General features: G+C 38.4%; 2 protein-coding genes across 4 annotated transcripts; one reads left to right on the top strand and one right to left on the bottom strand.

Annotated features, from left to right (window-relative positions):
- Window positions 1-956: 956 nt before the first annotated feature.
- sqor (sulfide quinone oxidoreductase) lies at window positions 957-8,081 on the bottom strand. Of its 2 annotated transcripts, none has more exons than XM_042411989.1 (10): window positions 7,930-8,081; window positions 6,840-7,044; window positions 6,450-6,620; window positions 6,211-6,264; window positions 5,909-6,103; window positions 5,601-5,810; window positions 5,159-5,342; window positions 2,422-2,489; window positions 1,981-2,159; window positions 957-1,888 (listed from the first exon to the last, which is right to left on the bottom strand). In XM_042411989.1, exons 2-10 carry the CDS (start codon window positions 7,035-7,037, stop codon window positions 1,831-1,833), a joined length of 1,317 nt encoding a protein of 438 aa, XP_042267923.1. In that variant the 5' UTR covers window positions 7,038-7,044; window positions 7,930-8,081; the 3' UTR covers window positions 957-1,830. The 2 variants fall into 2 exon arrangements, with proteins under 2 accessions (XP_042267923.1, XP_042267924.1); XM_042411990.1 differs by having other exon boundaries at window positions 8,036-8,061.
- Window positions 8,082-13,381: 5,300 nt separating this feature from the next.
- atp8b4 (ATPase phospholipid transporting 8B4) lies at window positions 13,382-27,823 on the top strand. 2 transcript variants are annotated; one of them, XM_042413052.1, is made up of 29 exons: window positions 13,382-13,418; window positions 13,626-13,748; window positions 14,146-14,204; window positions 17,598-17,656; window positions 17,759-17,872; window positions 17,976-18,074; window positions 18,180-18,241; window positions 18,366-18,438; window positions 18,704-18,774; window positions 18,895-18,974; window positions 19,120-19,278; window positions 19,364-19,452; window positions 19,653-19,849; window positions 20,042-20,250; window positions 21,191-21,234; window positions 21,329-21,494; window positions 21,591-21,779; window positions 22,054-22,169; window positions 22,827-22,991; window positions 23,076-23,187; window positions 23,284-23,389; window positions 23,642-23,783; window positions 24,210-24,393; window positions 24,999-25,222; window positions 25,313-25,396; window positions 25,859-26,104; window positions 26,196-26,334; window positions 26,424-26,554; window positions 26,637-27,823. In XM_042413052.1, exons 3-29 carry the CDS (start codon window positions 14,174-14,176, stop codon window positions 26,958-26,960), a joined length of 3,615 nt encoding a protein of 1,204 aa, XP_042268986.1. In that variant the 5' UTR covers window positions 13,382-13,418; window positions 13,626-13,748; window positions 14,146-14,173; the 3' UTR covers window positions 26,961-27,823. The 2 variants fall into 2 exon arrangements, with proteins under 2 accessions (XP_042268986.1, XP_042268987.1); XM_042413053.1 differs by lacking the exons at window positions 26,196-26,334; window positions 26,424-26,554; window positions 26,637-27,823 and adding an exon at window positions 25,542-25,560 and having other exon boundaries at window positions 25,859-25,949.
- The last annotated feature ends 36 nt before the right edge of the window (window positions 27,824-27,859 follow it).

Raw genomic sequence — 27,859 nt, forward strand, 5'->3', positions numbered from 1 at the left:
TAAAACTTGAGAATAACAATGCATCACAACAATAAACTTTCCCCCAGCTTAGTTTTTAGACAAAAGCAGCTGAAAGAGTTTCAAGCCCTTGTGAAAAGCTCTGTGAGATTGCTGAGCAGCAGTGCTCTTATTAAGTTTAAGCAATACAAACAAGCAAATGGTTTGAAAGAATAAACTTGATCTTCTTGCTAAGCAAGCTGGGATCAAGTCCTGGCTGTTAGCTGCTTCACACCAATAATGAAGATACTTGAAAACACTGTACTTTCAGCTGCATCACCATGAAAACTTTGACAACCAATAATTCAATAAACCAAGCAAGTTTCAGACTGCAGGTTGACAGTCATACCACACTGAGGTGAGGTGTTGGCTGACTGGAAGGTAGTAATAACTATCAATCAGCACACTCAATTTTGTTATGAATAGATGGGTGTTGAATTATGAGAGCCTAAATTAAAACTTATCAGCATGTTCAATATGCAAACTGGTAACAGACTATTGCCAACATTTTTGCATGAATAAATCATTTAATCAGAGTCTTGTCCTGGAAGGTAGGACAAAGGCACTGATCAATCTCAGTACAATGGTAAAACTATGAGAAATGGTTGGCATGTAAAGTGAAATAATATAATAATTATATAGTAAACATGGCTGAAATGTGAAAAAACATCAGAACAATGCTCCAAGATTAGAATCAATTTACATTTGCATCCCAAACTTCCTTTCTGCTTCAGCTTTATGGTCCAATAAACATGGTCAGATAGTCACGACCATTTTAGTAGATTGTAAAAGTTTCATATTTGAACACTAACCATGTGGACTCTTGTGCAGCAAGGGCTCTACTCAAATTGCAGAATGACAGTGATATTAATCATGGACTACAGGAAAGTACACAAGACACACACATTGCAGCAAAAATAAGACAATATGTACACTAGTAAATGCAACAAGTTTAAAAACTATATTGAAAATATATTTATGATCATATATTTGTCATCAGCAATGTCAGTTTGACCTCAGTAGCATAATAACAGAATATTTATAAGTGTACAGTCATTTTTTTGAATAAAAGGCAACAATAATGTTAGCACCGACTATCATCGAGATGTTAATCATTGATATAAAAAAATACAATCATTCCGTACAAAACTATCCCTGACATTGATTTTCACATTTAAGAAAAAGCACTCATGGTAAATTGAATGGTCAGTCATTCCCCAAAATAACTATTCATACAAGCCTTCTGGTAGCACAAATCCTCAACATCCTGCAAAAACAATCAATCGTAATCATACCAAAACAGAAGTGTATATCAACATTTTGCTTTGCTCATTTATACTTCAATTAGCACATAAAAGGCAAAGCGGTCACAATTTTTTTATAGCAATTTTGGGTCAGTTAATTGGATTAATGTGGGCAACATGGACTGTACACCCTGCAGAGAAGCTGAGTAAACATTGCAAGAGTCCAACTAACTCCAACTTGGCTGTGTGTTGTTTATGAAATCTACTGGCTTCTAAAAATATACTGGCACATGGAGTAATCTCCAGCAAAATTTCGTTCTAGGCTCCCATAAAATCCTCATTGCTGGGTGAATAATGGGTTTGAGGAAAGCAGCAAGACTTGAGTGTTAATTCTCAGCAGATTCTGCACTTTAAGCAACCCTTTATAATTACAAGGAGTCTTTTTATTCTACGGTAACATCAAAAGCGCCACTTGATCCATGCTCTGATCATATAACCAATGTAGTACCCACTTTGTGCTCCTACTCTTTTAGAGATTATGAAAGATTTAGGAAATTTAACTCTTAACATGCAAACTGATGGTGAGGTTTCATTTCATTCCGAGATGTAGGAGTTTCCTGTATGGTCCTGGTCCACCCCATAGGCCCCTGACCAAAGAAAAATAAAGAGAAATTAATAAAACGAGGGATGTGGAACAATTAATTACTACCAACCATTATCATGTTGTCAATATACATACGTGAGAAGACCATGCCAATAGAGGTGAGGCATCACATCAGCTTTCATGTAGTACATTATTCTTCTTTCCTTGGCTTGGTTGATGGGGAATGTTTCCAGTGGTTGTCCATTGTAGTCAAACTCTGCCAGAATGACTGTGTTGTAGCTTGTAACCAATGGACATGAGGTGTAGCCATCATACTATAAGTAAGAAGATTACTGATTATGTATTTGCATAGTTTTCATGGTATTTCAAACACAAGAGATCACATTCCTTAAAGAGTAACTTAACACCCCCTGAAAATCTTGTTTTTGCAGATATCCAGTGGTTTAACTTCTCACCTTGCTGCAGAGATGTACAGTTCAGGTGATTCCGGAGAGGGCAGTGAAACATTGTTTTTAAGCCTGGTGTTAAGTTACTCTTTAAAAGATGAATCATAGTTTACTTTTCATGGCCACTTACCTTCTTATCAGGCTTCTCATTTTTCAGAATTTTGCTGATGGTTCTGTTTAAGATAGCAGACTGTGCAGCTAAAAATGAGAAAACAAATATTACATTCCTTCTATAACTGTTTACGTTCTCTTTTTATTAACACAACTATAAGTTGTAGAGTTGCAAAGTCCATTACACACAAAAGAAAAATTGTTGGATGGATGAAAAATGGACATTGCTATTCTTAAAATGTGACCATTAATAGGGCAAATCTAGTGAAAACAAAGGTTTTAACCATCCATCCATCCATTTTATTAGCCTGCTTAAGGCAGGGTTACGCAAAAACAAACTAGTTTGTACGACACATCGTCTGGCCAGATGGAAAACCTGCTGTCATAGAAAGGGGTGAGACGCAATATTCATTTATATGGGGATTAGAGCACTTTTTTCCAACCATCTCTCCTATAGCCTTCCTAGGGTTGCACTCGTTTGTACACACAAAAAGTGACAGGTGTAATTGTGCGAAGAATGAAAAAACAGAGCTTGAGAGAGAATATCAAATGCTGCCTATTCTGTAACCCCCAAACACCTGGCCAGTCCCTGCGTGGATTGGGTGTGATTGTCAGCTTTCTGAAAGTTACAAATGTAGTTGGATGCAGCCCCCCATTTCTGAAACTAGAAAGGTGTGTGTGTGTGGTGGTTGGGCAGGGGGGCAGTGGTGTCAGACACAGTTTGACCATCTGACAAGCACCTTGGTTGAACCATACTGACACCTTTACCCTGTTCCAGGTTGCAGGGGTTTGGAGCCTATCCAGACATGAATAAAATTGAGAAAACACCCAAAAAACGGTCTACCTTACTGCTGGAATATTTATTAGTTTACGATCATGTCTGTTTAATCTTCATCAGATATAGCCTATCCAAACATGCATTGGGCAAGAGCTAGGACACACGTTAAACAGGTCATCAGTCTATCACTGAGTTGACACACAGACATTGACACTCATACAGGAGCAATTTAGAGTTGCCACCTCACAGGCATGAACAGGGCAAACATGCTGACTTAACACACAAAGGCCTCAGTTGGTCTGAGGATTTGAACTGAAGACCCTCTTGCTGTGAGGCAACAGTGCTAACTACTGTATCACCATGCCACCCCATCATGCTTTCACCTAATCAAAAGTGTCTGGCCTCTGTATGGTAGGAAGTTATCAGACTTTCGGTGGAATCAATTCCATAAAATCCATGTAAAATGTGTGCTTCTGGACATAATCTCCTCCTGAATCAAGGGGAAGATATTCAACATGTCTGTTAAAAAGACAAAGTGAACTTTGTCTTTATAAAGCATGAAGCATTTTTTTTAATATTTTAATTAGGAGAGGTTTGTTAAATCAGCACTTGTCAAAAAGTACAACACTAGTGGCTCACATGAGAGAACATAAAGGAAAGACAGTGTGCTAATCTGGAGCCAAATGTACAGCTGGCACAACCTTAATCAGCCTCAGCTACACTTGTGAGCTTTAAGGACCAGTGTGTAGGATTTAGTGGCATCTAGTGGTGAGGTTGCAGATTGCAACCAACTTTCCAAGTGTGTAGGAGAACTTAGAGGAGCCGTGAAACTCATGAAACACAAAAGTCCCTCTCTAGAGCCGGTGTTTGGTTTGTCCGTTATGGGCTACTGTCAAAACATATATTATATTCCATTTCTGCCAAGTCCGTTCCGCTAGATGTCACTAAATTCTACACACTGCACCTTTAAAGTAAGACTATTTAAAAGTGACATTGTTTCACTTTAATGCAAACATGGCATTCTGTGTTAGCATGTTAACATGCTTAAACTAAAATATTAACATGTATATGGTTAACATGTGAGCATACTACGACTAACATGTTAAAACACTGCCTTAAGCTCAAATTACAATTGAGACTGACAGGTTTTCAGTTATTTTTGGGGTATGTATGAATTAAAGCTTTGAACAAATGGAAATTTTGACATGCTGGTAGTGCTATATTAATAAAAAGTAATAAAAAAATCAGTGGATCAGCAAAGTCATTAGGATTTATCCTCTAGGGATCATGAACATGTGTGCCACATTTCATAGCAATACAGCCAATAATTGTTCAGATATTTCCCCCTGGATCAAAGTTGACTTAATGAGAGACGGATGGACTGACACGGTCAACCCTACAGCCACTAGTATGGCTAAAAATGGCATTGTTTGAAAACCCCCACCCCCCAAAATAACAGCAGTCACAGACACATTCAGCATGACTTATGACTTATATCAGCTTTACAGTTGTGCAGGAAGTGAAAGTGATAAGCACTGCTTTATTACTGGATGTCATCATCAATGATGCCAAGTTGCCAGGAACTTCCCATCATTTTCTCCAGTTAACAGACAGGCACAAATACGGGAAATTTAAATTAGCAAAGCACACAGGGTTTACACCATGTGTAAACAGGTCAATCAAATAAAACACAAAGGTAACTGAGGAAACTACACAACCTGTTAAATACTACCAAGAAGTATCCCTACAATGCAGGTCTAGTGGGGTATGGTGTATGATTTTATAATCTGGTGTAAATTATTTCACAATATTGTGGTTATTGTGCAAAACAGTTACTGAAGATTGCATTGATGCATTTCAAATTACATAAAGAAAAAGCCATTATTACGAGACAAAACCATATGAATCATATCCAGCAAGAGTGCTTTCCAGTATTGCGTTGATGCAAAGTTCATACTGTTGACACATTATCACTTACCGACAGCAGCAGCCGTTTTAGCTGTGGGCAGGTTGGTACAGTCTCCTATCCCAAACACGTTTGGATACTTCTTATGCTGTAGGTTGTCTTTGTTTACATCCAACCAGCCAGCCTCATCAGACAGTGGGCTGCCTTTTACCACCAAATTAGGTCCCATTGGTGGTGTGACATGAAGCATTTCATACTAAAGATAAAAAACAGAAAAGTTTAACAGTTATTCACTGGAATATCTTTCATTGATCTGGCATATATTTAGGTGCAAAGAGACAAAATGTATAGTGCATTAAGTTGTTGAGGCATTACAGACAAAAACTACATATTTTCAACATTTAAAGGGGAAGGAGATTACATCGCAAATGGTACAATACGTAAGTTGTCCACTGAACAAAGCAGCACAATACTATAGGTGAAAGTTATAGTGGAAGTACACTAAAACCATTACCTCAAACACCTTGGTTTCGCCTGGTTTATCAAGATTTTCAAACACAGCTTCTTTCTTGTCTGCCCGCACTTCAATCAGGTTATGTCTAAGGTTCACTTGTAGGTCGCGTTGTTTCACAATGTCCCAAAGAGAGTCAGCGTATCTCTTGATCCCAAAGAGTACAGGTAGGGATGTGTTGTAGATTAAATTGGCCTTTGCCCTTTTTCCTGTCTTAAATAGGAACATATAAAATATCTTCATTAAATTTGGAAAACAAAACCTACTAGTTCAAGAATGTACTAGTTCATTACAGTGAAACATTCAAGTACCTTTCTGAGAAAAGCATCTGAGAGGTACATGATCTTCTGAGGTGCTCCAGCACATTTCACAGGAGTATTTGGGAAAGAGAACACAGCGTTGCCTTCTTTGAAGTTCTGCAGTGCCTTCCATGTTTTCTCCACAGTTTGAACTGAGTAGTTTGACCCAATATTTGGATGTTCAAACCCCTGTGGTAGTCCTTTTATCTACATATCAGACAAGTGTAAGTTTCCTTGTATGTAACTGAGTTCATATACAAGAGCAAAAGGTTACTAGGTAGAAGTAGAGTTTTACAGACAAAGCATTACGTCACCTTCTCATAATGGAGTTGTAAACCAAGAGCCACAATCAAATACTCATAAGAGATCTGTAATGTGAAATAAAGTTTAAGTAGGGTTAGATGCACATTTCAAATCATCATATCATTTAAAAATTATCTATTTCATTTACAAATTGACACTCAATTCCAAGCCAGTAGATGGCACATTATTAAGCAGGTTTATAACTTAAATATACACTCTGTTATACAAGAGTTTCCTAAAGCAAACATACTTCAGTGCCATCATCTGTGCGGACAGTATTTGTATCTGGATTTATTTCCTGAACTTTAGATTTCACCCACTTCACCCCTGATGGCATAACATTTGCTGTTGGCCGACCTGATGAGCCGACAGTTTTCGCACCAGCACCAACCAGGGTCCATATCGGCTGATAGTAGTGCATCTACAAAAAGAAAAATTAAAAAAGTTGTTAAACACCAGCTTTGTATGACAGAAAATACTGTTATATATATATATATATGATGGAGTGAAAACTTATAAATATAATGCATTAATTCCATTTAATGAATGAAAGCCACCAATTTTCATAAATTACAATTTGTATCATTGTCCAGATAAAAGAGGCATTGCAAATAGTGATCATAAACTACTGGATCCTTGCCTCACTGGGCTCCACAACAGCCACGCTCTCAGCTCCCATCATCCTCTTCATTCGAGCAGCCATTGCAATTCCCCCACTCCCTCCTCCAAGCACTAGCATTTTGTAATGCTGTTTGGCAAAGACACGGCTGCTTGTGTGAAGTTGAGAGATAGTGATGCCCGCGGAGTGGCACTGCTTCAGACGACGCAGTGCAGCCATTCTGTGTCTGAAAAGTCATTTTGGTTAGCAACATTTGGGCTTCAAACAAAACAAAATCTGTCAACAAACCACACTCATATGTGCATACGTGCAGTTTAACCATTAGAGAAACTAGCTGTGGCTTTTTGTCACTTCTGTAAATAACCTAAATAAGGGTTCAGAATCAGGTCACTTTAGTGAGAAGGGTTTAGACATGTGAAGTTTAGCATCCAACAAAATATTTGGTGGTCTTCTGACATGTACTTGTGAGAACTATTTAATTATGGCAATACCACAAAGGTGGGAAATTAACTTTTTAAACCAGCCACTGACAGATAAATGTTCAAATTCACTAGCCACTCAATAGCAAATCATTATTTTGTGTCTGATATCTACCAGCCACTGTCATATTTTACCAGTATTTGACTGGTAGCTGGTGCTTATTTCCCACCCTGATTACCAGCCATAACTACTGTAAACAGAGACCATCCCAGGAAAATCCCCCTCACAAAAAAGAGCAGAATCATTGCTGGAGAAAATACCAAATGGTCAAAAGTTCTTTTACTCTCACTTGAGTAACTAGCTACTAAGTCTTGAGTGAGAGGTTATGACTTTGACTAGATGTTTATGTCTAACTTGATTAGTTTGACAGAGGTCATGACAACGTAAAAACAGTTTTTACTTTTATAAAAATGTAGACCCAGCCGATAACTACACACTTAATTATATATATATATTAATTTGGGGTGTTTACATTTGCTTCTATAACACCTGATCTGCGCTGAAACGTTACTGCTGCATGCTGCGTAATAACTGACTGTGCCTCCATTATAACACGCTTTCAGTGAGGACCTGATAACATGATCGCATGTACAGTGTAAGGTCGAATAATACAGACATGTAGTATACTTACTTTTACCAGCACTATAGATAAAAGCCCGCTTAACTGTCAGTTTTGTCAAAATCCTTAAGTGACCGAGCGTGACTCAGTCTGACTTGCTTTAGAGGAGTAGCGGTACCTGTGAGAAGCGCTTTACCCGATATGAACTTGAACGGACTTCAACGGACGTGAACGGAGCGGCAGTATATAACGTTCGTCCCGCCTCCTCCACCGTTCGACCAATCAGAACACGACATAAACAACTGCCAGTTCAAAGTAACACAACATTATATTTTATATTTCATTTAGCTAAACTTTATGCTTAGTAACGGGGCTGATTTTTATCACATTGGCAAAGATATCGAGAATGGACGTCTTTTGTACTGTTACTACTGATTGACACTGTTTCTCGCGTTACTAGATTGTCGAAATGTTGACAGTTATGCTTTTTAGAAACAAAATCTGGATGTAACTTGAAGGCACTTTATAGTGGGCGCGTCTGGATGGTAACAATGCGACCTGCCTACAGCCCTGTGAGACAGCACGAAGTCGTCTTGGTATGATAACTCTGATACACTGTGAAGTATGTTTACAAAATGAACTTGCCATTGCTTCCCATGTGTCTCCAAGCTGAGACAGTAGTGTGACGGACGGAGACAACAATTTGAATTTCCGATTTTTAAGTAGCGAACCTGAATGCAGCATTTGCTGTAAACAATGTAGTCTTGACTGATTTCCATAGAAACCATTATATAGATAGATAGATAGATAGATAGATAGATAGATAGATAGATAGATAGATAGATAGATAGATACTTTATTTATTCCAAAGGGAAATCAAAGTGTTACAACAGCCACTTGACATAGCCTACATCAAAATACAAAAACAATGAGGTAGGTAAAAGAAACAAAATTAAAAAAAAAAAATAAAAAACGATTAAAGTCTAAATTATATACAATAAGTAAATAGACTAAAATATGAAAAAAATAAATAGAATAACTAAAAATAGAATAGAGACTAGAGATATAACCATAACTATAATATATTATTTGCTGAGTATACACTGTTCAATGACATGTGTTTGCAGGAAAAACAGAAAACTGCAAGTTTTAATGTCACTATGATGGTAAGCATCAATCTATGAGGAAAATGTTGCCTCCTAAACCATCAGCCAACAAACCTACAGCTGCAGTATATATATGTTTATGAGTCATCAGTTTCCTAGACAAGCCAGGACAAATTTACAGTATACCATGGAAATAGTGCCGTAATAGACAATCTCTCATATAAAGGCTAAAACAAAATGTAGAAGGTCTGAGATTGTGGGAGAGAAGATGTTCAATTTATGTTCATAAAGGAATGTTCTAATAAATGTCATGCCATGATGATTTAATCTACAGGGCCTCTCTGGCCTTTAATGGTCTCTCACGCAAGATGTTTTATGTTCAGGGCGCCAGGATAGGAGATAAGGTGGCCTTGGATGGGTAACAAAGCTATCCTCATTATTTTGAATTGGACACTAATTCACTCTGACCCAGAGTTAAGAGTTCCGCATATTTCTCCCCTCCCAGGTGGCGTGATCTAAGATACTCTACAAGAACAAATAAAGTTTTTGGTGACTGTATCCATGTGTACACTGTGCCAAAAGGCATATCTGATATCAGATTCCGGTTTGTAATAAATCACATATATTCAAGTACGAACCAACTTGAGTCTGTGGAGTTTCTTCATCTTTATTCATCATCAAAGTGTTGGTAGACAGATATTAGCCAAAGTGTAAGTTTTCTTTATCAGAAATCCTCATGCCAATTAGTGCACATTAAAATTGTTAAATAAGTTACAACAAAATGTGCTACTTCATCATGACTTTGCTTGACTGTACTCATCAAACAACTGGTTCAGATGGTGTTTAGCCTTTATTTGCCCTGATAATTGTACATGCCTGGGTCTATAGTGTGAAATAGAGGTCTTAAGAGCTCCACTGTAAAACTAAACAGTCATATCCTTTGGAGCAGTGTAATCCCCTTGCAATGAGAACATCAGGTGATTTTATATTACCTACAGGCTCAGCCTTGCTCGCTGCACACCTGTTAATGTATTACACAGTAAAGAAACACCAGTTGTTTTAAATTGGTGTTGAGAGGAAAGGTGTGACTTATTTTATTAAGAAATACAGGTGCATCATTTTTCAGTTACAGTATAAGGGGGACTAGATGCTGGCCCACTTTTCATCCCACTGAGGAAAAGATTATTGTTAGAAATAGTTTCACAATCTTTTGAAAGGTGGATGCAGTGGTCAGAGACAGTTGAGTAGACAGAGAAGTGGATGTGTGGTCCTCATAAAAACACAAGCCAGGATGCACCTCTACGTTACCCACATTGTTATCTTCTAGTGGCTTAATCTAACAGAATCCGGGCAGCTGTTAAATTAGAACAACTCTCAGGCAGGGAGCCCGGAGGTAATTCAGTTTACAGCTTCTTTTGGACATATTACCTGGTTTAATTGTGATTGGAGTCTGGTCTATCTGATTTGGCTGCAGGACACATAACCTGCCCCACCCTGTGTCTCAGAAATTACATTTATATTATTCAAGGCTCCATGAAGGAAACTGAGACTGACTGACTGTGTGGATGTTCTTCATAAACAAAATCACCACTTATTACTAAATGGTCTGCCTCAGTTATTAATTTAATTTAATTTACATGAGAAAGCATAATAAAAAAAGCTTTGCAAACACCAAACTAGAATGTGTATTTCCTGAAAAAAATGCATGTGATTGCTGCTAGCTGATGAGACTGCCAGCTGCAGCTGCTGCTCGTGGAAACATGTTCAACATGTTGGAGTTAGAACCATGTTTCTAAGTGTGTTAGATTAGTTAGGCACCAAAGAAACATGACAGAATATGAATACTGCAGGTGCAGCAATCACACAATTATACAACAATGTGTTAACTTTGAAGTTGAGGTGATACAGAGGGATTATAGCAGTGGAGCTGGTTAAGATTTGACTCTTTCTTATAAGAAAATACTTTAATTTGTACAGTGATATCAGACAGTTTGTGCCCAGAAAAAAAAGCTTTTCCCATCCACAGATTCCTAAACACATATAGGTGATTTTTATGTTAAAAGGTAGCCCACAACCATCTCAAACATCAACTCTCTAGTCAACAATCAATTTAAGTAAAAAAAGAGTTTTCATATCTGTCCAGAAAAATATAGTAAGAAAAGTTTGTGACATGATGAAACAGGTCAGTATGAACTGACAAACATTGCCTCCATCTGCTTGATTTTTAATGAGATCATGCCTGAGAGTTGTGACTGTAGATGTCACAACCATATGATATTTTATAATTTCCCACAATGAATCAGCATATTTCTGGACTGTAAACAGCTCTGACCGTGTTGTGTTGTAGAGCTACTGTTCTGACCTTTGTCCTTTTCACCATCCCAAATAGGGAATTCACCAAGTGGCTGCAAGGGATCAACTTGCAAAATTTATATAACAGCACTCATGTAGATCTTCAAATACAAATAAGTACAAATCATAAGACCATTCTGAGTAAATTGTAAAGTCTAGATGATTAGATTTCAACAACAACATTTCTATAATACATGAAAATGTATCATATCTGAGTAAATCATATGTGCAGTACCTTATCTTCTGTGGTTCAACACGGACTTCGGACCTCCAAAATAGAAAATGGTTTGAAAGCCTCTAATCTCCATAATGATAGTTAATGACCATGTATGGCTCTTCAAAATGTGTTGGTATGTTGACTCTTGTTAATCACAAGCTATTATCAAATACTGATAAGATATCAAACACCAAAAGAGATATCAATATATTTATTGTTTTATTAGCCATGTAAATCAAGTATCCCCACAGTGTTCTTTACAAAACAACTGTTTAAAAAGTACTCCATACATTAAGCTGCCACTTTATAAGGTACATCTAACTAAAAATAATTCAGTCTGATGTAATTGTCATGTTCAGTTTTTGTTGATTCATCTTTATGGTCATTTTGGAGGCTGCAGTTTGCGGTTCTATTGAATTGTACTGCACAATAAGAGGAGAGGTGTTTCTAATATTTTGTCCACCCCCTTTTCATTAATTATGTTAGACTACATATTATGCTAAGTCCAACATTTTACATCTGTTGTTGTCATTAATACTTTATTGCAGTAGATACAAGTCTTTATAACAATTAAGGCTATACTGTAGAGTGGAAAGTTGATTATCAGTCAATAATGATGATAATTTATTTATCTAGACACTGACAAGTCTAGAAAGGTCCACAAGGAGGTCTGTGCTTATGCTTTTGTTCATTTTAACCACATTTTACAACTAGCCTATATGATGACAATGCAAATGCAACAGGTAATGTAACACTATCAGAACACGACACAACTTTTTCCAGAAAAGATTATATAACAATTGTATAGTAAATTGTGGCTTCAGACCAGACACTAGTAGCTCTTTATAACCTCAATAGTGAAACATGTGATAACAAATTACATATTATACTGTACTTTCCACTTCTCTGTTTATTTTTGCCTGGCTTTATTATTTATTTTTTTCTGGATTGCACTCACTTCACTCCAGATGGCAGCTGCAACACAGACAGGCCACCAGCAGCAGCCAGTATCAGTGTTGGCTGACAGAAATCATGACAACAGAGAAAAGCGGTACATTAGCTTCACATCATCGGATTTGTAGTGTGCTTTGGCTTTCACAGGGGCACCAGTTGGGGGCGCTATAATCACAGTTACAACTCAAGATGATATGCTGTGTGAAATTGAAAAACTGACAATAATGTATGTAAAAGATTATATGATGATATGATGATGTTGATGGACCTTTTTTAACAAACATTACAAATATATGTTGAGAATCATAAATCAAAAGTATCATCATACAGAAATCAATCAAAAGAAGCAGTCATAGGCTATAAAACAATATTAGCTGTAACTTTATTACAAATCTTATTTTTCTCATATTATTGTTTTTAATAATCTAACTGAATCAGAGCCAGCACTTTGAAAGATTGGTGCATCTTCCCACTGTTATGAAAATATAGAATAAGTCCTCACGGGGGCGAAATTGCACCATTTCAAACTAATAAAGCTTTTTTTTTTTCTTTACAACGCGTAACCTCGGAAACATTATTTGCTTATTTATTTGAATTACGTTCTCACAGTCCTAATTTAATGTTTGTTTGTTTTTTGTAGTTTTTTTTTAAAGTTATTGTTTTTTTTCATCTCTACTTGAGTTTCAGAATAGTGTAATTAGAGTCAGTTGAAAGTGTTCCAACATAATTATAATAAACGTGTGCTGGAGAGAGAGAGCATCACCATGAGTATGTTGTTTACATGAGAGAAACAGAGAGGGAGAGAGAGAGAGAGAGAGAGAGAGAGAGAGAGAGAGATGCTCATTGCACCCACACAAACACACACACACACACACACACACACACACCTCCCCAATGAAAGCTTCAGCCTCAGCTGCACGTCGTCGCTCTCGGTAAGTGATCAGCAGTTGATTCCTATCCAGACTCACTGTTTCTCCACAGATCTGTCTCTCAATAGCCGATTGATTATTATTGTCTGCCTGCACCGTCTGTAGTGCCTCCTCTTCCTCTTCTTCTTCTTTCTCCTCTTACTCACCGCAGCTGAAAAAGGCTTTGCTGTCCATCCATGCTTGATTTTTGGGTTTTTTCTTATAATTCAGGAGGAAGACAACGTTTGCTGCGGAGAAATCTGCGGAATGTGGTGCTTGAAATAAATGGTCGTCACTGAATGTCAGGATACATGGAGACAACACAAGCCTGCGCCTGTGACAAACTTGTGCAAGGTAAGGAAAGGGGGAGAAATGTTAGCAGACGTCAGCAAATTATGTGAATAAATATATGGCTGTATTAGCACTGCTATTAGACAGTAATCTGGAGAAAACTACATCAAATATATACAGTATATGCTGAAAAATAAGAAAATATACATGTTGTTTAGGGGATTACACTCCTAGCTTTGCTCACCTGGGATCTTTTAATAAGGAGACACATTTCACTGGGGATTTACCTGTTTGCTGCTGCTGCTGCTGCTTACTGTACACCAAGCGCTTCATTAAAGTTGCTTGTCTGAACAGAAAAGAAACAAGACCACCACATCACATTCACTCCCTGCACTGCAAAATTCTCTACAGCTCCACACTCTTCAGTGGAGTTAGTTGATGACGGTGTGTCTTTTATCAGGGAAACCCTTGGGAGGTCCCCGGAGAAGATGGCCTTCTGGAGGAGAAATACTTATGTTGGTAAGACAAATGTTCCTTGATTATATTTGGATCTGAAAAGATGTAGACGAGACTGATGTGAATTGGTTTGGTGTGGAAGGTAACAAATAAATATCACAGGCTCATCTTTGGTTTGTCTTTCAAAAGAAGGTGACAGCTCTTGTCGATGTTCCTCTCTCAGGCAAATATACAGTAATTTCTCATTGTCTCTGGTTTAGAGGGATACAATTACACAGTGTAGAGCAGCCTCTCTCTCCCTCTCTAAGTGTGTCTATGTGGTCTGTGTTTTTCATGTGTTGGTTGTCTGTCTGTAGCATCCTGTAATCAGTATCTGCCTCACACACACACACACACACACAGATGCAACAGGATAGACCTCCTCACACAACAGTCAGGCCTCATCCTGCTATCAGTTACTATGAAAATGAATTATTAAGAAAGGCTTTTGTTGTTCAAAGGTCTGTTTAAACATTTAATTAGAAGATGTTTTGCTTTTCTACTACAGCACAGTGTTCAGTCTCCACTTTGTATACGCTTCTTCCTGGAGGAGTTTCTCTTTTCTACTTCAGCAGCCTGCAAGTCCGAGCAAGCAGCTTATACAAGTCATTGTTTATTAGAGTGAAATGATTCACAAAAGCTCCTGGAAATAATTCAGACCATATTTCTCCTGAGAAGAATGTCAATACAGGAAGCTTTTAGATGATTTTCAGTAGCTTTTCAGACATCTTTCTTCCCAAAAGGATGACATGACAATACCTGTACCTGGCAGTTCTCACTTTCTCTTCTTTAGAAAGGGGACAAATTTCAGACTTAGGACTAGTTGATTGGGGACGGCTTGTCCAAGCAGGGACAAAAGCCGTGTCCCCAAGTGGGAAAAAGCTGATTTTTGGGTCATTGGTTAAGGTTAGGGTAAGTCTCCAGGAAATTGATACAAGCCTATGTAATGTCCACATAAAATCATCTGTGTGTGTGTGTGTGTGTGTGTGTGTGTGTGTGTGTGTGTGTGTGTGTGTGTGTGTGTGTGTGTGTGTGCTGTTGGTCTCTCGGGTGATTTATGCATAATTCAATTTAATCTTGTTTGGAAACAACAGATCTATCTGCGTGCTCCTTCAGCCACTGCTCTGTGAAAGTTAAAGAGCTTTGATGAATCGTTTCATTGTCTTGCGGGTGTCTGGTATTTATCTTGTTGTTTGTGAGCGAATATATCTCCCGTTAAGACTGTTTAAAAAGCATGACTTGGCACGATAATGACCCTTAACGCATCACCTTCATGTATGAGCCATGAGATGAACGGGAAAATTGTAATTGTGGATAAAATCTTCAGTTCTTGGGTAACAGGGCGTGCTCAGACAGCGTCCGCATGCCACAGGCAGTATTACAGTTGTACATTATCAAAACCCATTAGGCAGATTCACCAAAGAGCCTTACTTTTCTGCATCAACTGTAGTGAGGCGTCATGGTGAATTCATGTCTATGGCTCACCAACCATAACAAAGCCATAAAACTTTGTCTCTTTCATAGTACTGTGTGAAAGAGAATGAAGGAAACAGCAGAGTAGTGAGTGTCATGATAGTAAACAAGAGAAATAGCTTACATGGAGAAGTGGGACCAAAATATGAGACAAAGACATACAAATGTCAAAAAGGTGTGTGTAGTTATAATATTTTAATGATTGCAAACAAGGGATAAATAAATTTTGAATGTGTCTTTCAACCAGTGGTGGAAAGTAACTAAGTACATTAAATATTGTACTTAAGTACAGATTTGAGGTAATAGTACTTTATGCTTCTACTTCACTACATTTCAGAGTGAAAGGTTGTACTTTTGCTCATTTATTTTGCTGCACAATAAGATTTTACAACATTACAAAGTGACTGTATGATGAGTATATAAAAAATGATGTAAATTACTATTAGATTCTCATATATGTCTTATTAAACATCACTGCAGTATGTAAAGTAGTTTAACTGAGCTCCACCTCAACCAGCCACAACATTAAAATGCTGTTAGTATCAATAATAATATAATAAAGTGGCCACTCTTAATAATGAGTACTTTTACTTTTTATACTTCAAGTACAGTTAGTTGTTAATGCTTCTGTACTTTTACTTAAGTAAAATTCTAAATGCAGGACCCTCCCTTGTAATGGAGTATATTTATATTGCAGTATTGCTACTTTTACTTAAACAAAGAATCTGAATATTTATTCCACCACTGATTTCAACAAAGTTAAAGGAAATGTCGGATATAAGGTAATACGTCTGAAATAATTAACACTAATTAGAAGTATTTATTCATTAGATCAGGAGGAATATGGGCTAATATTCTGCGCTAATATTCTGCTTAAAACAATGATGACAATTTTTTTCTCGTAGCAGTTAAACTGAGAGTTGGTATCACATCGTAATGGCTCAGTAAAACAGGATGTTGTGCAAAGCAGATAATTCAAGTTGTCCTAGTAGGAAAAGCACAGGTGGCACTAATAACATAAACGATGACTCTGCTCTGTTCAAATGTCCTAGTGAGCCACGACAGTGAGTCAGCATGCACAATAGCAGCACCCTGAAACTGAAGCAGCTATCTTAATAATTAATATTATTTAATTATTTACACAATACATGCACAATACATTTATTGTACCAGATATAGCTAAAAGTTATTTATTATTTATTATGTTATTTATTTTAGTGGAGGCTACCAGTGATGCTCTGACAGTGCATCACTGGTAGTGACCAGTGACTGACAACAGGGCAAAAGGGATGCAAAAACATGCTGACTGGCACCTCATAGGTTAAACTAACAACTCAGTTATTCAGTTTGATCTAAAGTCACTTCTATTTGTATAAAAAATGATATATTTCCATTTTGTGTGGATGTGTCTGTTAACAGATACTGGAAATTATATAAAATGAGCTTGATACCATCTTCTTCCATATGGAAAACAACATCTACTTCAACCTACGTTTCCTCTGTTCATCCTCCCTTCTGAGGGCTTTGACTTCACCCCTGGACAGCGCTGAATACTTTAATATCAAAGCTGCTACTTCTGGCAAGATGACACATTCTGTTTCAGTGCATTAAAGAAAAGCCTCGGCGTATAATGCAGTGGTAGAGAAATGTTCTCCCAGTGGAAAGTCTCACTGCTTGGGAAATAAAAACACCTGACAGCTAGTCTTATGTAGCCAGCAAACATTTTTGATTTAATAGCAAGTGGTAGACCAACCTTTTAGTGTGAGCTCATCTAACAAAATAAAATGAAAAAATAATGTATTGATCCCTTGATTGTGCCTCTACAATTCTCTACAGGACAAAACTAAACTGTGCTACTATTTTATAACATTATTATGTTTACTCTATTTGTGTATAATTGCATAATTTGACTCTTTATAATAACCAAAAATCCTCTATATGCAGAGAAGGAACGCCGTGTGAAAGCCAATGCACGGGACTACAATGACAAGTTCTCTTATGCTGTAAGTAGGACTCAAAATTACGTCAGGTTTTTAGCTACAATGTTAGGCTGTGTTATTTTAATATTGAGAGTATTAATGCTTTTTGTATATGTTCTTCTTCAGGACAATCACATCAAAACCTCAAAGTACAACATCTTCACCTTCCTGCCCATTAATTTGTTTGAACAGTTCCAGAGGGTTGCGAATGCTTACTTCTTAGTGCTGTTGATACTGCAGGTAGGAGAAATATCTGCGTTCATACATAGTTTTTATGATTGTTGTTTTAAGGAAACATCAGATTAAACCATGTTGGCTAACATAGACTTTTCTTCTCGTGTAGTTAATTCCAGAAATATCCTCTCTGTCCTGGTTCACAACCATCGTGCCTTTGGTGATGGTGCTGGTAATCACCGCTGTGAAGGACGCCACAGATGATTACGTTTGTTCAACTATTCTCTATTCTTACAGCTCCTCTGAATGCTCCTTTGTTACATCTCCTGCTGTTTAAGACTTGTTTATGCCATTTTTATTTCTAAAATTTCAGTTCCGTCATAAGAGTGACCAGCAAGTCAACAACCGTCAGTCTCAGGTTCTCATCAGGGGAAGGTAAGACCACGTTTGTCTGTGTTTCACAGTGAGATGCTTTGTAAAACTGCTGAAATGATTTTATACTGTTCAATGACATCTATATGGTTATTTCAGATTTTTTTTTTTGTCTTTAAAATCCAAGTTTGCAGAATGAGAAATGGATGAACGTTCGTGTGGGAGATATCATCAAACTAGAGAATAATCAGTTTGTTGCTGTGAGTAAACTCAGCTACAGTTTGCTGCAGGTTATTCTGTAAACTAAATGATCTTGTGCTGGTGATTCATTCAGAGTTTGAGTTTATTAGAGGATGTTCCATTCTGTCTATTATGTTCAGATATAAAAGAGAAAATAGTGAATAGACAACAATTAAGGATTTATTTTGGGAGATTCAGAAGACGCTGAGTGCTCTTGCAGGTTCAGTGGTGCAGAGATTGATTTTTTTTTGCCTTTTCTGTGTTTTACATCGGTTTTACACACAGGCAGACATTCTTCTTCTCTGCAGTAGTGAGCCCTGTGGACTGTGCTATGTCGAGACTGCAGAGTTAGATGGGTAAGTGCTGCACAGCACTTGAAATGAATTTGATTGGTACTGTTCTGTTTTTTACATTTCTATAGCACCATAAAAAGACAAAGCTTTGTAAATTTGGTATTTGCATTTCTCCACGTACAGAGAGACAAACCTGAAAGTCCGTCAGGCTTTGAAAGTCACCTCAGATTTGGGAGATATTACAAAACTGATAGACTTTGACGGTGAGATGACATGTTTATTTATTTTGCTGGCTTGTGACACTCTTCGATATAACTATTTGTATTTTGTGCATATCCATGAATTTCTTCTTTGAATCAGAATCAGACTTAAACTAAAATACCAATCTGCGATTACTGTCTTCCTCAGGAGAAGTCATCTGTGAGCCACCAAACAACAAGCTGGATAAATTTATAGGAACGTTATTCTGGAGAGACAATAAATACCCTCTGGATAATGAGAAAATGTTGCTACGAGGTTGTGTGCTCAGAAACACTGAGTGGTGCTTTGGAATGGTCATCTTCGCTGGTCTGATTTTCTCTTTTCTCCAGCTCATAAACGCTCCTGCTGTGAATGTTTCTCTAGAACTGACAGTTATTTTGCCCTCCAACAGGATTACAAACGAAATTGATGCAGAACTGCGGAAGGACGAAATTTAAAAGGACGAGTATTGACAAACTGATGAACACTCTGGTTTTGTGGGTAAGTTGTTTTTACATGGCAACAAACAAAGTGCACTTCAGCTATTTTGGTACAGGAAATGTTTTGCACTCTAGCAGATGATTTAATCAATCAAAAAACATTTAGGTTAAGTGCCTAAAAATATTCCATGAAATGAAAGATCACTCACTGTATTTGACACATCTTTCAAACTGAACATACATGCTGATTTTATATTGCAGATCTTTGCCTTCCTCATTTGTATGGGAGTTATTTTGGCCATTGGAAACACTATTTGGGAGAGTTTCGTTGGCAGAAACTTCCAGGTTTTTTTGCCTTGGGATAAGTTTCAGAGCAGTGCTGTTTTCTCTGGCTTCCTCACCTTCTGGTCCTACATCATCATCCTCAACACTGTTGTGCCCATCTCACTGTATGTCAGGTAAGGAGACAAAGGCATCAGATTTATTTATTTTTTTTGTAAATGGCTATGTATCCACTCTTACAAGTGTTTTTTCCCAATCACTAAAACAAGGCATTATTTCCCAGCAGTGAATTGCCACTTTTTTCAGGCAACGGACATATCATTATACTGTACAGCAGAATGTGTGGTCAGTGCTAAATACTCTTTCAGTGTGGAGGTTCTGCGGCTCGGCCACAGCTACTTCATTAACTGGGACCAGAAGATGTACTACAGTCAGACGGACACCGCAGCTGAAGCTCGTACAACCACCCTGAATGAGGAGCTGGGCCAAGTGGAGTTCATCTTCTCTGACAAGACCGGAACCCTCACCCAGAACATCATGGTCTTCAGCAAGTGCTCCATCAACGGACAGACATATGGTAGGGAGCTTTATGAAACTCTTCTCCAAAAAGTGATATTATAATGTTAAAGATGCTGTGTGGAGAATTTAGTGGCATCTAGCAGAACAGACTTGGCAGAAATGGAATATAATATTCTATTATAAGTCTGTTTTCATTAGTGTAATCACCTGAAAATAAGAATTTTTGTGTTTACGTTACCTTAGAATGAGCCCTTTATATCTACATAGGGAGTGGGTCCTCTTCCACAGAGCCCGCCATGCTGCACCGCCATGTTTCTACAGTAGCCCAGAATGGACAAACCAAACACTGGTTCTAGAGAAGGTCTTTCGTGCTTTTCACGAGTTTAGTGGCCACCGTAGGAGGGCGAGGGGAGGTGTATTCATGCAATCTGCAACCTCACCGCCAGATATCACTAAATTTTACACACTGCACTTTTAAATTGATACCTTATGTGATACACAATATCATTGGCTCATATCATTCTCTTATTAAATATGGAACAATGTTAAATGAAAAAATAATTCATACAAACATTTAACAAATTCCAATAGTGTTTTATTGCACATTTTCCAACCTTTATTGTACATTGCATTTTATCACATTGCCTAGCAGTTATCCAAAAATGTATTGCAGGCTTCACCAAAGAATAACTCTTGAATTCTTACCTAAAAGTGCTGCCAACTCATCCAAAACAATTGCATCTATTAGTTTTAGTGAACAGTTTTAGGACAGTCGGATAATTCTCCAATGATTAAAATACTGTTTCAGAAGTTTGTCCGTCCAGTTTTGTAAATGATTTTAAATTGTCTACTTGTCATTTGTCAGAAGTATGACTATTAGCAACTTCATTCTTAAAAGATGCATGTCACTGACCTCAGAAACACTGATATCATTCGATCACCAGTGTCAAAGCAATATTTTTGTAGCTACTTTACTACATCTACATCTCATACCGTAGGTGATGTCTATGATGACTTTGACCAGAAGGTGGAAATTACAGAGGTATGTACAGTAGATCTGAGCCAGCATGAATTCTTCACTCACTAACAACACAATTATAACACAATAACCATGTCGGTGGTCCATGTGCCTTCAGAAAACAGCCTGCGTGGACTTTTCCTTCAACCCTCTCTGTGACACAAAGTTTAAGTTTTATGACGGCAGCCTGGTTGAAGCCATTAAACTGGAGGATTCTGCAGTGCAGGAGTTCTTCAGACTGCTGGCTTTATGCCACACTGTCATGCCAGAGGAGAAGAGTGAAGGTAAACTAAACACACATGATCCAGTCGTTCACGTCAGAACAGAAATTACTCAATATATTAAAGCGTTTTCTGATCGATGTTTCTGTTAACATGAAGGAAATTTGGTGTACCAGGCCCAGTCACCTGACGAGGGAGCCCTGGTCACCGCAGCGAGAAACTTTGGGTTTGTCTTCCGGGCCCGAACCCCAGAGACCATCACGTTGTGTGAAATGGGACGAGCCGTCACCTACCAGCTGCTGGCCATACTGGACTTCAACAACGTGCGCAAGAGAATGAGTGTCATTGGTTAGGTCTTCTCTCCTAACAGCACAAGTAGTCAACACAACATTATTTGCACATGAATAGTTTAAATCGACAGCAGTTCTGTTTTTCTAATAGAATCATAATTAATCTGACTTCCTATTTAGAGCATTTACAATACATTGTACACACAATACAATACGTCTTTATTGGTAAGGTGATTCTGTTTGCAGTCAACAATCTTGCTATTTGTTCTGTGTATATTAATAAGATTCACCTTTGACTAAAAGGTAATGTTGTGTTTTTTGCTGTGTTTTAGTGAGAAATCCACAAGGCCAGATTAAACTGTACTGCAAAGGAGCTGACACTATTATCTTTGACCGCCTAGACCCCTCCAGTCAAGATCTCATGTGCGCTACCTCAGAACATCTCAGTGTGAGTGTTATTAGAACATATAACATTACTCAACAAGCATAAATACTGTAGATGCACTATACATCTTTATTTTTAGTGATCCAAATCAATAAATCAGACAAAGTTACCAAGCACATCAATGTGCTTACATACAGTAAGATTGATGTTTCTCGCAGCAGTTTGTGCTGAGAGGATCTGCTGTGGCAGGTCGTTTTAAGGTTCAAAGCTTTTATTTCTCATATGCTCATACAATATGTGCGCAGACACGCAGGGTGGCATACTCTAAAAGCTGTGTGCAATAAAGAATAATAATTAGAAAAAGAGTACATGTAAGAATTTTCAAGGATAAAAAATATAAATATGTGTAAAGTAAGTGTAAGTGTATCTTGGCCACAAGGTATGTAGGAGGGCTGTGAAATCTTTCAGTATTTAAATGTTAAATTGTACTTATGTCACACTTTTAACTATGCAACAAAAGTTTTTTTGGCAATATTCACACTATGCTTGTGTCTGTCCTGAAAAATATGCAATTTAAGTGATTGAAGTAGATAAAAAAAAATGTGTGTACTCTGGATTATGTCTGGTTTGATTATAGAAACTGCTATATTCAGTGAGTCACAACACCACACCACAACTGTTGTATGTATTTTTTCTGTTGTCACGTTATTTTCCCTGCAGGAATTTGCTGGAGACGGACTTCGGACATTAGCTCTGGCCTACAAAAATCTCGACGAAGATTATTTTGATGTTTGGATGAAGAAGCTCCTGTTTGCCAGCACTGTAATTGAGAACCGCGAGGAACAGCTGGCGGTCCTGTACGAGGAGATCGAGCGGGACTTGAAGGTAAAATTGACATCCTTTTGTTTACAACCTTGAAGCGATCAAACTCATCTAGCCCCTGCAGACTGACTGCTGTCCTGGTTGAAGCTTCTAGGAGCCACAGCAATCGAGGACAAACTTCAGGAAGGAGTCCCTGAAACAATTGCCCTTCTAAATCTATCAGACATCAAGATCTGGGTCCTCACAGGAGACAAACTAGGTAATTACAGCATTACAACATCTTCACAGGAATGACTGATACTTTGATAAATGGTTACCTACAGTATCTAGTTGTAAACTGTGTATGATTTTGCAGAGACAGCAATGAACATTGGCTACTCCTGCAACATGCTGCGAGACGACATGAATGAGGTGTTCGTTATCTCCGGCCACACACTGCTGGAGGTGCAACAGCAGCTCAGGTGACACACTCAACCTCTAACTCCTCCATAAGAGGTTTATATTCTCAAAATAACTGCAAGTCCCAGAAGAAATACATAAATCTCTGTGTTTACTGGAAAATCATGCTGTCCAATTTTGTGAAAATTAAGTACCTTTAAGTAATATTAGTTTATCAATCTATCCTTGTTGAGTGAGAGACTTTTTTTGTTCGGTACATAGGAGAAGAATGAATTTTCCATGAATGAATATTTACAGGTTACCTCTCTCCTCAGGAATGCTAAAGAGCACATCCTTGGTCTGAGTCGAGTTAGCAGTTCAGGAGATGTTGAGAAGACAGACATGTTTGCAGATGACTCTGTGTTTGAAGAAGCCATTATTGCAGAATATGCCTTAGTCATCAATGGACACAGTCTGGTAAGATACTCAAATGTCCGTTGTTGGAATGATAACTCTATCCTCTTTTGTGATCGTTTTTTTCATGCTTGTTTTTATTTTGGGACTGGCGCCTGCAGGTGTTACTTTGTTTGTTAAACATGATCATGTTGCTGTCTGCTGAGTCTGGCACCTCTGTGCCTGCTGCTGACTGTGCCGAGTCTGTAATGAGCAGAGAGCTGCTGTGCTGCTGAGGCCCCTCGGCTCTATTACACGTTTTCATTAACATCCGTTTCCTCACAGAGGAGCTGCTCCCTTGCTGTGCCTTGAGCAGTGTGCATGATGCACACAGCTTGGTGGAAATGTTACATTGAGCTGTTGTTTGGTGTTGCCTCCGCAGGGGGTTGACGTTACAGAAAGGTAATGATAGGTTTAACAGGTGCAATGTCGTTGTGTTCCCTGCTGCAGGCTCACGCTCTGGAGCCACAGCTGGAACATGTGTTGTTGGATTTGGCCTGCTTGTGTAAAACAGTCATCTGCTGCCGGGTCACTCCGATGCAGAAAGCTCAGGCGGTGGAGCTGGTGAAGAGGCACAAGAGGTCTGTCACCCTGGCCATAGGAGATGGAGCCAATGATGTCAGCATGATCAAGAGTAAGTGTCAGGATCGATATGACACTGAAACAGCCTGTTCGGGAACAGCAGCATGAAACAGTGCTGCAGTGAGTAGAGCTTACGTTTTTGGACTTTAGTGAGCCACTGAATCCTTGATGAAGGGCTACTGCAGAAACTCTGGTGGTCAATAACTGTCACACAGCTGAAGGAAGAGTGTTTTTTCTTTAGTAGTCAGCAGCTTGCTGCCTTTTATCAACCCGAGGGATGTTCCTCTCTAGCTGAATCTGACTTTCCTCTGCAGAAAGGCAAACACTAACAAAATTTCCTCCTGCAAAAGCCCCAATCTGCAATTTTGTAACTGTGTAGTATACATGTTTGAAAAGTTTGAGTTTGAGTATTTGATATCCCACAGCAGAGAGACGACAGGAAATTAGGGAGAGGGGGTACAATATGCAATAAAGCATACAGAAAATGGGGGGATGTTGCGGTTAATGGTCGGTGCCTTAACCCCATCTCACCAGGGCATCGTGATTTTTTTTTTTAAATTGTAACCCCTGGTATTTGAAGATATGTCAACTAATTTTAAAGTGGCATTCGGATCACAGATCATAACATAAATGTGAAACTGTGTTTTTCCTCTTCAGCCGCTCACATCGGTGTTGGCATCAGCGGTCAGGAGGGGATGCAGGCTGTTCTGGCGTCAGACTACTCCTTCGCTCAGTTTCGTTACCTGCAGCGGCTCTTGCTGGTGCACGGGCGCTGGTCCTACTTCCGCATGTGTAATTTCCTGTGCTACTTCTTCTACAAGAACTTTGCCTTCACCCTGGTACACTTTTGGTATGGTTTCTTCTGTGGTTTCTCAGCTCAGGTAAGAAGACTGTTATACATCATGAAGCTTTTGAAAGTGTCTTCTTTTTGTGCAGAATTAATGATGCATGTAACTGTCTTCTTTCCACAGACTGTGTATGACCAGTGGTTCATTACCCTTTTCAATATAGTCTATACGTCTTTGCCAGTCCTCGCAATGGGACTTTTTGATCAGGTAATACTGTTAAATATGTGATCATAATACAGCACTGACTTATATAGTAATCTAAAACTTTTTTTTCAAGATACTCCTTAATTTTTACATTTGCACTTAAGTCCATTTATTTTTCTTATACTTTTCTGTTTGTTTTTCTTTCAAGATACTGTCAAGTCATACAGGTGAATATGTTATAACTGTAGACCTCCCTTACTGTCTCATAATTAATGAACTTCCCAAAGGCACCTAAATATCTAATCCCACGTACCTCACTAAATGTAACTAATGTGTGACTGGCTCCCCCAAACTAATCAACCCATATTAATATACAACAATATTGTATATTGTTCATCTATCATCTTCTATTGATCATCTTCCACATCACTACCAGCACTTCCCGTCCCTACCATCACATATACCATATTTATTATTTAGTAACACATATCACGTGACACTCATGATTTCTCTGTTTTCCTAAAGGATGTGAATGACAGGAACAGCCTCCGTTACCCGAGTCTGTACAAACCGGGCCAACAAAACCTTCTCTTCAACAAACGACAGTTCTTCCTGTGCACACTTCAGGGGCTGGCCACATCTTTCCTGCTCTTCTTTATTCCTTATGGAGCCTTCTCTGTCATGGTGAGAGAGGATGGCTCCCACTTTTCAGACCAACAAGCCTTTGCCGTCACCATAGCAACATCCTTGGTCATTGTTGTCAGTGTTCAGGTAAGAGTGTAAACAGAAAGAGACAGGCTGAAAATAGCACTGTTGAAAGTTAATATATAATTATGTTTATGATTCATGTGTTTCTTTGTAGATTGGACTTGACACTCACTACTGGACAGCTGTCAATTGCTTCTTCATATGGGGGAGCCTGTGTGTGTACTTTGCCATTTTATTTGCAATGCAAAGTGATGGCATATTTGGCATCTTTTCAAGTAATTTCCCATTCATTGGTGAGTTTTACTCAGTGTGAAACATGTGAGGGAATAATATTGATGCATGGAAATTGAGCACAAATGAATTCGGGTTTGTGTATCCTCAGGGACGGCTCGCAACTGTCTGTCAGAGAAGAGTGTGTGGTTGGTTATTCTGCTCACCACGGTGGTGTGTGTCGTCCCTGGCTTAGCATTCAGCTTTCTGAGAGTGGACCTCTTCCCGACTCTAACAGACAAGGTACAACAACATTCATTCATGAAGTGCTTGTCTAAATGTTCATTACTTCATTAACATTCCTCCCATTGCTGTATTTCAACAGGTATGTCATCTGCAACAGTCCAGAAAGAAGCAAGGACCTCAGGAGCAGAGTCTGAGGCGAGTACGCAGGACGAGCTCCCGCCGCTCCGCCTATGCCTTCTCCCACCAACAGGGCTATGGAGAGCTGATCACCTCAGGCAAAAACATGAGGATGAGCACAGTCTCTTCTGCTCACTCCCCTGGAAGAACAGCACAAAGCCCCACCTGGATAGAAAACATGTTAAAGAGAAAGAATGAAGTTTCTTGCATCTCTGACGAAAGCACCGGAGCACCAGAGGGCAGCACCAGAGAGACACAAACTCCAAAGCAGCAGCACACAGACTGAACTCCACCTCGGACTAAAAGGTACCATATACAGGATACCATACACATGGATCCCAAAGACCAAGCACAAATTATGAGTGTCCTTCATTTGGGCGAGTTTATGCTCAAATTCCACAACACAGACGTACCTCATTTTTTTATTAGAGGGAATCATGTGAACTCTCTTGAAGCTGAATGTTAAAGGCCAATCAAAACATGATTATCTGGAGGAACCATTTCCAAAAAAAGCCAGCCTCTATAAAACAGACAATGGACAATGTTTTAATCTTGATCATGCAAAACATTTGTTTAATTTGTAAACTCTTGGCTTGACAACAGCAGGTATATTTTATTATGCATGAGTTGCCAAATTGAAATAAATCTTTATGGTCCTGCGTCCAAACCAATTTGATCCTTTCATGGTTGGTTCTTTTATTCAATATTCTTTTCTGATGAATAAAGAAAGGTTGGGAAGTTTCATTTGGAAATTTGTCACAAACAACTGCGTTATACATAAATGACAAAAGGTAAAGGTGGCTCCATGCATCTGTACAAAAAGTACCAGTAAAGGGTTTATTAATAGACTTCCATCTGTAACGCCTATGCACTGAAACTCTCTCAACCTACACCCAAAGTGCTAAAATACAAGTGTTCCTGTAAATACCTAAGTAAAGCTGCTAAATATGATGATAAACACAACTGAATTATTGATTTGAAACTTTTATTATATTTTACTGACTGTACATTTTTGCCAGTATATATCAAACTGAAACCTCGGATATATGGGATTTGTAATGCTAAGTCATTCTGAGATCTGATTTCTCTGTGCTGTGCCTTGTATGGTTCCTGTTAAAGATAATAAACCTTTTTTTATTTGATATTAAATGGTCCTTTGGCTCGTGTGTGCTCAAAGAAATGTGT

Source organism: Thunnus maccoyii, chromosome 5 (assembly GCF_910596095.1).
Source record: "Thunnus maccoyii chromosome 5, fThuMac1.1, whole genome shotgun sequence".
NCBI classification, from domain to species: Eukaryota; Metazoa; Chordata; class Actinopteri; order Scombriformes; family Scombridae; genus Thunnus; species Thunnus maccoyii.

What these genes read in the sequence shown, in the direction of transcription:
- sqor (XM_042411989.1), bottom strand. Translation starts at nt 7,037, where the DNA reads ATGGCTGCACTGCGTCGTCTGAAGCAGTGCCACTCCGCGGGCATCACT. An exon ending in CTGTTGTGGAGCCCAGTGAG is followed by an intron (nt 6,621 to 6,839) that starts GCAAGGATCCAG and finishes TTCTTTTTGTAG; the next exon opens with ATGCACTACTATCAGCCGAT. An exon ending in GCGAAACCAAGGTGTTTGAG is followed by an intron (nt 5,343 to 5,600) that starts GTAATGGTTTTA and finishes TTTTATCTTTAG; the next exon opens with TATGAAATGCTTCATGTCAC.
- atp8b4 (XM_042413052.1), top strand. Translation starts at nt 14,174, where the DNA reads ATGGCCTTCTGGAGGAGAAATACTTATGTTG. An exon ending in GAGGAGAAATACTTATGTTG is followed by an intron (nt 14,205 to 17,597) that starts GTAAGACAAATG and finishes CTCTATATGCAG; the next exon opens with AGAAGGAACGCCGTGTGAAA. An exon ending in GCCAGAGGAGAAGAGTGAAG is followed by an intron (nt 21,495 to 21,590) that starts GTAAACTAAACA and finishes GTTAACATGAAG; the next exon opens with GAAATTTGGTGTACCAGGCC.